The sequence below is a fragment of the Phasianus colchicus genome, chromosome Z (assembly GCF_987193195.1).
Source record: "Phasianus colchicus chromosome Z, bPhaCol1.hap1.1, whole genome shotgun sequence".
NCBI classification, from domain to species: Eukaryota; Metazoa; Chordata; class Aves; order Galliformes; family Phasianidae; genus Phasianus; species Phasianus colchicus.
This window is the reverse complement of record NC_143476.1, coordinates 10523755-10535256: the sequence shown is the minus strand read 5'-3', so window position 1 is coordinate 10535256 and position 11502 is coordinate 10523755. Positions and strand designations below refer to the sequence as shown.

General features: G+C 50.5%; 1 protein-coding gene across 1 annotated transcript; it reads right to left on the bottom strand.

Moving 5' to 3' along the window:
• Positions 1-6713: 6713 nt before the first annotated feature.
• On the bottom strand, positions 6714-11154 carry LOC149912479 (rho GTPase-activating protein 32-like). The gene is made up of 4 exons (XM_090131108.1): positions 11087-11154; positions 10692-10773; positions 10069-10212; positions 6714-6724 (listed from the first exon to the last, which is right to left on the bottom strand). The coding sequence occupies exons 1-4, from the start codon at positions 11135-11137 to the stop codon at positions 6714-6716; spliced, it is 288 nt and encodes a 95-aa protein (XP_089987234.1). The 5' UTR covers positions 11138-11154.
• Between the last annotated feature and the right edge of the window lie 348 nt (positions 11155-11502).

The window sequence follows — 11502 nt, the reverse complement described above, 5'->3', positions numbered from 1 at the left end:
ACAGCAGGTAAAAGATTGCTTTTCCTTGTGTGACACAGGAGCTCTTGACTTGAAAGCTAGAGGGATGCAATAGAAAGAGCTGCAACCTCTGGCAGACGTGGCAAGGGTGAGTGGGATGTTGTTTCAGTTAGTGCTGATGTCAGGAGGACTGTAAGGATGGAAAGGCTGGTGTTTGCCATGGGCAGGGAAACACAGATGGTTTTCATTTTCTCTTTCTCTTTGAGTGCCAGAGAAAGAGGAGAGTGTGCCCTCACCTTGGATCCCTCCTGCCCACTTCTTCTGAGATGGAGAAATGTCCAAGCTTCTAGAAGGACATCAGGACAAAGATATGTAATGAAAATAAGTCCAGGCTGGCTGTCCTTGTGGGCATCAGCTGCTGGCATCTGCATTGCTGCTGCCATGAGCATGGCAAAGCAGGTAAAAGATTGCTTTTCCTTGTGTGACACAGGAGCTCTTGACTTGAAAGCTAGAGGGATGCAATAGAAAGAGCTGCAACCTCTGGCAGACATGGCAAGGGTGAGTGGGATGTTGTTTCAATTAGTGCTGATGTCAGGAGGACTGTAAGGATGGAAAGGCTGGTGTTTGCCATGGGCAGGGAAACACATCTGGTTTTCATTTTCTCTTTCTCTTTGAGTGCCAGATAAACATGGGATAGTTGGCCCTCACCTTGGAGCTCTCCTCCCCTGTGCTGCTGAGAGGGAGAAATGTCCAAGCTTCTAGAAGGACATCAAGACAAAGATATGTAATGAAAATAAGTCCAGGCTGGCTGTCCTTGTGGGCATCAGCTGCTGGCATCTGCATTGCTGCTGCCATGAGCATGGCACAGCAGGTAAAAGATTGCTTTTCCTTGTGTGACACAGGAGCTCTTGACTTGAAAGCTAGAGGGATGCAATAGAAAGAGCTGCAACCTCTGCCAGACATGGCAAAGGTGAGTGGGATGTTGTTTCAATTAGTGCTGATGTCAGGAAGGACTGTAAGGATGGAAAGGCTGGTGTTTTCCATGGGCAGGGAAACACATCTTGTTTCCATTTTCTCTTTCTCTTCGAGTGCCAGATAAAGAGCAGAGTGTGCCCTCACCTTGGACCCCTCCTGCCCTTTTCTGCTGAGATGGAGAAATGTCCCAGCTTGTAGAAGGACATCAGGACAAAGATATGTAATGAAAATAAGTCCATGCTGGCTGTCCTTGTGGGCATCAGCTGCTGGCATCTGCATTGCTGCTGCCATGAGCATGGCACAGCAGGTAAAAGATTGCTTTTCCTTGTGTGACACAGTCACTGTTGACTTGAAAGCAAGAGGGATGCAAGAGAAAGAGCTGCAACCTCTGCCAGACATGGCAAAGGTGAGTGGGATGTTGTTTCCATTGCTGCTGATGTCAGGAAGGACTGTGAGGATGGAAAGGCTGGTGTTTGCCATGGGCAGGGAAACACATCTGCTTTTCATTTTGTCTTAATCTTTCAGTGCTAGATAAATAGAGGAGAGTGTGCCCTCACCTTGGATCTCTCCTGCCCTCTGCTGCTCAGAGGGAGAAATTTTCCAGCTTCTAGAAGGACATCAGGACAAAGATATGTAATGAAAATAAGTCCAGGCTGGCTGTCCTTGTGGGCATCAGCTGCTGGTATCTGCATTGCTGGTGCCATGAGCATGGCACAGCAGGTAAGGGATTGCTTTTCCTTGTGGGACAGCTGTTAAGCCATTCTGATTCACCCTTTTCATCCACAGCATACAGTTTTTTCCCACACTGCTGTTTCTATCCAGCAGTGTGCATATGTGCAGTGCTGCAGAGGCTGGTGTCCCTGCCTGTGGCAGGGAGTTGGAGATTCGTGATCCTTGAGGTCCCTTCCCACCCGGGCCATTCTGTGTGTGTGTGTGTGACTGGCTAAACACCAATTGTTGCTAGCTCAGCAGGTATACTACTAATTATTGAACGTCTGCCAGCTGCGTATCAACACTTGGCCACTATTTCTGGACACCTGCTCATCCCTGAAGAGAGAGAAGTTTGGAAGGAGGACAGAGGGGAGTCTCTTGATGCCTGCCTGTTGCATCCCAACCTGCCCACAGAGTGAGTCAGTTCGGCCTTGTGTGGAGGCCCTGGCTTCTTTGGAGTCTGTTTTTCTTTTGCTGAGCTTCTCCTATCCAAACAGAATGGCCTTACAACATGCTTTCTGGTCCTTAATACTATACCCATGCAATTTGTAACTATTACAGTTCTGTAAGTGAGAATTGATCACATGATTGAACAACTGTATTTCTAAAATATGTTATGAAATAACTTCTTTTTACTAATATTAATAAAGTCTTTCTACTTTTTCAAACTGTTTCTAAGGGCAAATTACAAAACACATGGTGCTGTACTGCTTCAGAGCAATCCCACATTTGATAGCCAGTGCAGAAACAACATTCCATCCTGCAGCATTAGCTAGTTCAGAGGTACCAGACGTGTATCTGGATGTGGCTGTTGTGCATAACTGGGGCTGAGGGATCAGAAATGACAGCTCCACTCTTGGAGACCACAGAACTAAAATGGAAAGATAAAATAGTTGCAGGGCAATTGTTCTGTGTGCCTGAAGCAGGGACCGATTTATGGGGGAGAGATTTAACAGTTAAATGAGGATTACAGCTGCAAGTCTGTGAAACAGATGTCAGGGGTCAATGAATGTGTTAACAGCTGTGATGAAGAAGAAATGAATCCAAAGCTGTGGGCAGGGGAAGGAAATCGGGGTGGACTCACAATTTTCCCTTACAAATAACTGCCCAAGGAGGGAGTGGAGCTGTGAAACAGCAACAATATCCCATAGCCTTAGAAGGGAGAGTGGGTCTAAAAGCTGTAACACAGACAGTGGTTAAGGATGGTCTTCTGGAACCTTTTCTGTGGCCTTATAACACCCCAATCCTGTCGGCACGGAAGGCAGACGGCACGTATCGGCTGGTGCAAGATGTAAGGAAATGACTGAACCCGTTCTCAAAAGACAGCCTGTGGTTCCTAACCCCTATACCCTAATGAGTCAGATCCCACACGGACAGCAGTGGTTTGGTGTGAGAGACCTCAAAGATGCTTTCCGGACAGCCTTTGGTCTCAGAGAGAAATGGCTGCTTTTGTATGAGGACACATTGTAATCCTATTGTGATTCGTGATGATACTGTAGATACTGGAACTCCTGCTAATCCTTGTCTTTGCAGCATTTGAAGCAAGCAGCTGGTGCTGCTGTCATGCAGAAAGCTCCCTTCCAACCACTCAGCAAGCATTTGGATGAGACAGCTTCCTGCTGGGAGCCCTCCGACATCACTGCTGCCTCCTCCAGAACCATACCTGCAGATGCTTCAGAGCTCTTCAGCATGGACTTCCTTCCTCCCATCAGCAGCTGCTCCTGCACTGACCTTCATTCACACTGGGATACCATCTGCTTCCAGCAGGAGCTGACCTGCGAGACAGAGAAAGGAAACGTGGGATGAGCACCAATGCAGAAGCACAAGGCTGTGTCACCACCACGTCTTGCAGCCTTGGGAAGTCAGCTGCAACTGCAGCCTTGGTCAGAATTACAACGGGCACCGTAAATTAAGTGTGACCTCTGAAGTTGTTGCCATGATCAGAAATAGACGCTGAAATCGCTCACATAACTGTCGGTGGTTCCCTCCAAATTCTTTTGCTTTGGGGAACAGATGGACTCGGAATGGAAGGACACGAGAAAAATGACATCTGTTTGAGCTCAGCAGACTTGAGAGGTGGGCCTGGGTGAACCTCATGAGGTTCAGCACAGCCAAGTGCAAGGTTTGGCATTTGGGCCGGAGGAATCCCAGGCATTCTTTTGTCATCGTGGTGGTTTCCAATAGACCCCAACAATGAGACATCAGGTCGCCGTGTGGGCTCCTGGGTGACACTGCCATTTCCCAGCCATTGCAGCCTAGGGGCAAATAAAGTAAAATACTTCAGAAAGATCTCACACTGATTGCATATTTTACTGTTCTTTTACACAAAACAGAAGGGGAGGGCAGCAGATGCATGCAGCTGCATCAACACCCAGGCTGCTAAAGGAATGGAAAGACAGAAACATCAAATATCAATGCATTATTCTAATGCAAGGAGGGAAGCTTTTTTCACTGTTACTTTTTATCATTTAAAATAAGCAGTTGGCACTCTTACAGGAAAATCCTAGGCCCCAGGTTCTGGCAGTGTGGCAATCTGGCACGGACTCAGCTGTGAATGATCCAAACAGTCTGTTCCAGATTTTAACATCCCTTCTATGCATTCACAAGTTTTCTCTCTTGACTTCCCCTTACAGCCGTTAGATGCCAGCAAAACATCCCACAAACACTCCTTAACTCTGTGCACACAGGCACCCATCCAACCAGAGCCATCAGTCATTCCCAGCCATGCGCTCTTCCTCCAATCATGGTCAGCATCACACGGCCGTCACGCAGCTCACTTGACTCCGTTTTTCTCTTCTTTCTGGAGGTGTCCTTGCCTCTCAGCCTTACCTTCTCGTGATGTTTATCTCGCTCTGCAGCTCCTGCTCTGAATAGGCTTTCTTGTTATCCCGCATGACAGGCACAAAATGCAGCCACAGCCCCTGCCACCAAGGTCAGCTCTTCAGCACACATTACCTGAGGAGCACTTGGCAACTCCTGCAACCTGAGCAGTGCCAGGAAGACTGTTTCACTTCTGCTTCTCCTGGCTCAGAAATTCATTTTCCTACCTAGAAAATGGAAAAAGAAAAGAAAGACAAATATCCTGACATAAAGCAGACACAATTGATACTATGGAATTCTGGAAGGCAAGGGATTTGCCCCCTATGATGAGAAGTTGACTGCAAAGAACTAAGAAGAGCCATGAGCAGGTTGTGAACTTGTGGGTAAAATTAGGAAGTGCAGCAGTGCAGGGCTTCTGGAGGTGAGGGTCTGCTACAGCCGCCTGGAAAGAGAGCCTGTTGGTGGGAGCTGCTTACTGCAGCCAGCAGAAGCATCGCACTCACTGACTCTCATCCTGATGGGGGATTCCAGTCAGTCTGGGAAATCAGCATGGCTGGCTGCAAGCAATCTGACAGACTCCTGGAGTGCAGTGAGAATCACTCTGTGGTGCAGGCATTGGGCACAGCAAGCAGAAGGGAAGCATTGCTGGACATGGTGCACACCAGGGGTTACGACAGGAGGCGGTCAGGGCTGCAGTGACCATGCCCTCCTTGAGTTGGTGATCTCAAGGAATGCGGGCCTGGCAGGAAGCAAAGGCAGGAGCCTGAACTTCAGGAGAGCCAGCTGCAGGCTGTTCCAGGAATTCTTGGACGAGATCCTCTGGACAACTGTTTGTAGGGGCAAAGGGATGGAAAAGAGATGGTCACTTTCTCAGAAAAAAACTTGCTCAGGTTGCACGCTGAGCTGCACGAGAGGAAGGGGAGGAGGTGCCAGCACGGCTCTGCACGATGCTCTGCCACACTGGGCAGCTTGATCATGGCTCAGCAGTGGGATCAGACGAGGAGAAAGGCAGAAGGAAATCAAGGATGGGAGGGAGCCATCAGACACAGTCGGTGAGTGTCAGTGAAGTCTTGCAGACCCAGAGATTCCCAGTTTTTTTCTGCTTTCGTAGCATTTGTGTGCTGCAGGGTGAGCAAAAGGTTCTGCTGCTTGATTCTTCTGCAGGAGCCGCCTAAAAGGGAAATGGCCACTGAGCTGCAGACCAAGCAGTACTGCCTGACGTTGGCCAGGGGGAGCTTCTCCTGCCGCAGTGTGCTGATGACAGGTCTGGAGATGATCTGCAGGGCCAGCTCGTAGGTGGGAGCCAGGAAAGGACATGATGGGAGGAGGGAGGTGTAAGGAGTGGCCAAGGCATGGAAATGCATCAGAAAGCCCTGAAAAGCATCACAAAGCCCTGAAAAGCATCACAAAGCCACAGCCAGGAAGCTTGGGAGTATCATGAGCAGCATCCAGGATGCGAGAGATTATTTGCTACCATGCCAAATGGTAGCAGAGCTCCCCCTGCAGACATCCCAAAGCCAGACAAAACAGGAACAAGCCCGGAGCTGTGCTGCACGCACCCCACAGCCACAGCATTGCAAGCTGGGGTGCCTTGCTGTGTGCTGCATTCATCCCAGTCCGTGTGAATGAAGACTCTGGAGGCAGTCAAGGCGTTGGTTGAGCACAAGTGTGCTTTTATTATTAAATAAAGGACAGGAGGGTGTGAGAGGTCCACGGTGAAGATGGGACTCATCCTGTCTTGTCATGGAGAGAGTGGCTCAGAGCTCTCAGTGCTGCTGTCCGGTGCCTGGGACTGGAGGCCTGATTAAAAGTCCTCCTGCAAGAGGCTCTGCTCCTCTTCACTGACACTGACCTGCTCCTGCATGGAGGTGCTGCTGTCGGGGCACTCACACTGTGCTTGGGATGGGCTGCACTGCAGAGACTCCTGGTTACAATCCAGGCTGGTGACTGTGGTGTCTTGCAGGCCCAGGTCAGCAACTTCAGCAGAGCCAGGTGTAATGAGAGCATGGACTTCGATGAGCTCCTTCTCTCCATTAATGTTGTTAGATGGAAGGCTGCTGTTGGAACTGCAGCAATTTGTGCTTCCTAAGGGCTCTCCATTGATCAAAGCACAGAGAGCATCCTCACTACTTGCCCTGGATCTTATGGCTTGGCAAGGGCTCGATTCACCTAGAAAGGATACACAGGGGTTAGTGTCAAACTTTCACAAGCTGAATTACGACAGTGGTTCTTGATCAGGGGTGAAGATGTTAGGCAGGGGCTGGAAAGCCAGAAGGAGATAGAGGTGCAGAGCAAGCTTGAATTCTATGTTCCTGAAAAGCAGGGATTTGGAAGCTGCATTTGCACCCTTACCTGCCAGGACTACCACTGCTGTTTCTGAGGGCTGCCTGGCATTGTGCTGCAGTTGGCGTTTGCTCCCAGAGGATGGCTTTCTGAGGCTGAAGCAGCAACACCAACTGCTAGCTGGTGATTCCTCATTCTTGCTGGGTGGATTTTGTCTGGAGAGAGAAAACAGCCAATGCTGTGAGTCGTGCGTGGTGCAGGGTGAGGGAAGAGCAGCACTGAGCTCTTGGCAGCAGTTGCTTGTTCCTAGCACTGCCTGGTTTCTGCAGAAACACAACTTAGAAACTCGCTCTGTTTCCAGCAGTTGAGGATGGCTCCATTCCTATAGCTCAGCCCTGAAGTCTTGCTGGCTAATTCCCCTCAACTCTGTCAAGCAAGATGCAGAGCATGTGAGCAAAGGCTCCACAGCTGTACAGCACAGCATCTGAGGGATGGCTTTGATGGAGCTGGCAGGCGTAACTCCTTTCTGAGGAACCGTGCAGCCATAAAGGAAGTTCAGAAGCATCTCTGACTCTTACATTAGCACCTCATCGGCCTCATCTCACTGCCATGTTTAATTTCTAGTGCCAGCAAGTCTGACCAACTGCTCTGCTTAGAGGAGAACTGGATTTGGTTTCAGGTACGTGGCCCTGACATCTGGAAAATCCCACCTTAGCCTAACTTACTTTCAGCAACTTTTGGCACTAGAAATACTGGGAAAAAAAACCCACAAAAACCCACCCAAACAATGATGCTAGGTGCTGGAAAAGAAAGTCCTCTTTACCTGTCAGATGGAAAGTCGACGACGGTGTGGAATTTGCCCTGCCCAGCTGCAGGGCTTTCTTCCACTTCAATGTCGTGGCTGCTCTCTGTCACAACAGGAGAGCTGCTGTGGCCTCGCCTCTGTGCCTGTGCCTCCTCCAGGCTGAGCAGCTTTGTGGCAGCAGAAGAGACCCCCACAGACTTGGGCCCTGGGAGAGAATTGTGCCCTGTCAGGGAAAACCACAGGTAAGAGCGAGGATCAGAAAGCAGCAGCACAGCCACCACAGTTCTGGGGGAGGTGCTGTATTTTTCTCAGGCTTGCTTATCCGAGCCACTGGAAGAAGAGGAGCTCAAAATAACCATGTGGGCAGAAGTCTGTTTATGGCAAAGGACAAGGTCATCATTAAGAGAGCTCACCCCTAGATAAAAGGGGCAGGGAACTGAGAAAGCTTCGCTGCAACACTTGCATCAAGCTTCTCCTGCATGCAAACCATAATAATGACGGTTTCCTCCTTGTGAAGTTTGGGCTTGGACATTCTCAGCATCCAGCAACAGGATGCCAGATTCTATTGGAAGCCCAGAGGTCTGCTGTCCCCTTGATGGTAAAAGAGTATCTCAAAGGTCCCGGAGAAGGCCTGCATTTGATCAAGGTGTCACGTCAAGATAAAGCTAATGGAGGAAGACACTCACCTGCTGCATCTGCGATGTCTGCTCTGGATTTGGAGCAGAAGAGGTCGTCTGTGTGGTTGATGATGAATTCCACCACATCCGACTGTGTCTGCAGCTCCATGCAGGCAGCTCTTCCGCTGGCGCAGGCAGACTCGTTCTGCTGTGATCTGTAGAAAAGGCAGATTTTAGAAGTCATTTCTCCAAGACCGTTTCCCCGAGTCTGAATTGTTGCAGCCAAAAGCTGTCAGCTGAGGCTCTGGAGACTTCCGCAGTGGGCAATCAGTGATGCCACTGCAGAAATTCCCCTGGATGATCAAGGACACGTCAGTCCCATCTCAACAAGACTGCAGTAATTGTCACCTAGACATTGTGCCCGTGGGGTTGGAGGACAGCCCAGGCTCCTGCTCTGCTGTCAGCCACAGATATTACAGGAGAAGAGCACATTTGATGGAGAAAAAGGGAGCACTGTTTTTTTTTTTAATGGAGAACAGATGTAAGCGTTGTGTTGAAACAGAACCAGCAGTTTACCTTAAGAGGTTTGGAGCCCACACAATGGCTAGGTTCTTGGCATGCATGTTTGTGATGGTGGAGCTCCCAGCCAGACACGCCAAGTGTCTCATCAGGAACTCCAGTGTCCTGGAAAACAAGAGAGGCAAACGTTCAGCACCAACGAGCATGCCGTGCTGCAATTCAGAAAGCAAACCTCCATTCATGCTACTTCTTGTGATTGCTACTGTCACCGAAGATGAAGTAGATCCAACCTGACTGAGTGCCACGCTGCAGCACCAAGCCCCAGCACAGCACAGCCGCAGCCATCAGCTGCACCAAGCGTGCCCCCGTGCCCAGGAACTGACCCCATAAAGTAACCCCATGGAGCCTTCAACCCTTCAGCATACACAGGCATCGTGTTGCCGGCGTGAGACAGAGCCTGGAACCGCATCGTTGCCCTCTGCAATGCAGCAGGGCTGAGCTCAGCAGGCTGAGGGCAGCACTGACCTGTAGTGAGGAGCGGGCAGCTGCTGGATGACGTCCTGCATTCTGAGCAGCCGCTCCTCCTCTGTAGCGGCACCAACAGCATCCTGGAGTAGTGCAGAAAGGGAGCGAGACACCAATCAGGCTAGTACACCACTGCGAGTAAACCTCGTGGGGCTGACAGCAAAAGGGCCTCCGAGCTGGGGCACTGCTGCAGCCATCTGCCAAGAGGCCCAGGAAGAGGGAAATGAAAGACGTGGCCTTGTGCTTACCGAGAACTTGCCGTACAGCTGGTGGGTGAGCAGAGGGTTCGGGAGCTCCCTGAAGTACATCTTGCAGAGGGAGCTCACGCTGTGAATGTCCCGGACGGTGATCTCAGGAATCTGCTCAGACTCAAATTCCTGCCTGGAGAGAGGGACGCAAACCCGGTTGAGCGAGAGGAAGGCAAGCCCAAAGCCACACCAGATGCACTCAGGCTGTGTCAGTCGCAGCACTCTTACCGCAGTCTCTGGATGTTGGACGCGACGCCGGACAGGCGGTATATCCCCTGCACCACGCCGTGCTGCTCAATGAACTCAGCGCAGCTCTGGAGGACCTGGGGGACTGAAGAACACGTGCCAGCCGTCAGTGGAGCTCCTGATTCAATCGTGCTGCAGGCTGTGCTTCACATCCCATCCACTAAGCCCAGCCAGGCTTGGCTGAAGCAAATACAGATGTGCTTGTCTCTTAGGAGCATCCGCCTCACTTTATCCTTCAGCCATCAACTCCCATTACGCGTGTCTCCACTGCTATCAGCCTGCCCCCTGCTAGATATGAGCTCCCTTTCATCTTCTTTAGATGCCCAGCAGAGGAAGATCTCAGGAATGGGCAGCTCCCTACCATCACGACCGGAGTGGAGAAGATGCTCTCCCAGGTCACCGCCAAACACCCTTTCCTTCTCCACCTCCCGCTCGGTCGGTTTCTTTGGGCGGGCCTTCACCAAGGAACGAAGGAAGGTGAGGATCTTGCTGCGTTTCTTGGGCACTGCACAACAAAAGGAAGAAACCAGGTCATTTCAGGTCTGGCTCCGTTGGACGAGGCCGAGCACAGCACATTCTACAGAGCACGTCAGAACGGGAAGAACATTACCAACCAGTACATACAAAAAGGGATTTTCCCCATGCCTGGAGGAGCCCAAGGCCAGGTTGGATGGGGCCCTGGGCAGCCTGATCTAGTCTCACATTAAATGTGGGGGCTGGGAGACCATCCTGAGGCGGGAGGGTTGGAGCATGATGATCCCTGAGGTCCCTTCTATCCCAAGCCATTCTATGAAGATTCTATAGTTTTGCCAAGTCCAATCATAAACACAGGAGGATTGGGCCAAATGTCTGCCCCATGGTGTGCATGAAGACTCATCAACCCAGAGGACAATGTGGCATGGATAAAGGAGGTACTAAACATGGAACGCACCCCAAAAAAGACTTCATTTTGCTTCCCCACACCATCAAATGTAACATCCCTACCTGGCTTTGGCACTGAGTTGATGAGTGCCTCAGGAATGTTCTTATTAATGAGTTCCACACACTCCCCTGGGAAAAATCCAACCTGTAACAAGAAGAGAGGCCAACTATTGCATGCAGCACTTCTCAGATCTGAACTGTTAAACCAAAAGCCATGTAACATTTCCTTCGGAACGTGCTTGCCTGACGCTTTCTAAGACTATCCAGCAGAAAATGGCCATAGTTCACAGCATAAAGGTAATAATTTTTCAACATTTGCAGCCAAAGACAAGGTCCTCTGACACCGACACAGGGAAACTGTTTATGTCCATTAGGCATCCTGTGCAGGCAGAGCAGCTCTAAGCTGAGATTCCTGCCTTTACTGCAGTTGCACTCTCCAGTCTGAAGCTTGTGCCTACCTGGAAGCCGAGCTTGCCTCTCCACCAGGGGGTCAGCTCCTTTGGTGGCATGTCGATGACACAGATGATGTCTCCCACCTGCAAGAGATTGCAGTGTCAATCCCAGCTTCAGCACGGCTGGGAGGAAAGCACAGCTCAAATGACTGCATTCTTCTGCACTGCCAAACATCGCCGAGCATGAGAGCACTTGCACCAGTGCAGCTCTGAAGGCATTTGCCATTGTAGAATTGAGCAACAAGGAACGCCTTGAACTGCTTACCTCAAAGGAGAGTTCATCCGCTGCCTGGGCAACGTATCTCTTAATAGCATGGGCAGCAGCAATAGCTGGAACATTCACAGGTGCCACCTCATGGTCCAGCAGGGGCTTCCCCTTGTTCTCAGTCTGAAACAGAGAGCACAGGCCACGGTGAGGAGCT

Excerpts from the sequence above, each read along its gene's own strand:
- LOC149912479 (XM_090131108.1), bottom strand. The coding sequence starts at position 11,137 with ATGCCACCAAAGGAGCTGACCCCCTGGTGGAGAGGCAAGCTCGGCTTC. Across the intron at positions 10,774-11,086 it reads GAGGCAAGCTCGGCTTCCAG|GTTGGATTTTTCCCAGGGGA; the intron begins GTAGGCACAAGC and ends TTCTTGTTACAG. Across the intron at positions 10,213-10,691 it reads CAACTCAGTGCCAAAGCCAG|TGCCCAAGAAACGCAGCAAG; the intron begins GTAGGGATGTTA and ends TTTGTTGTGCAG.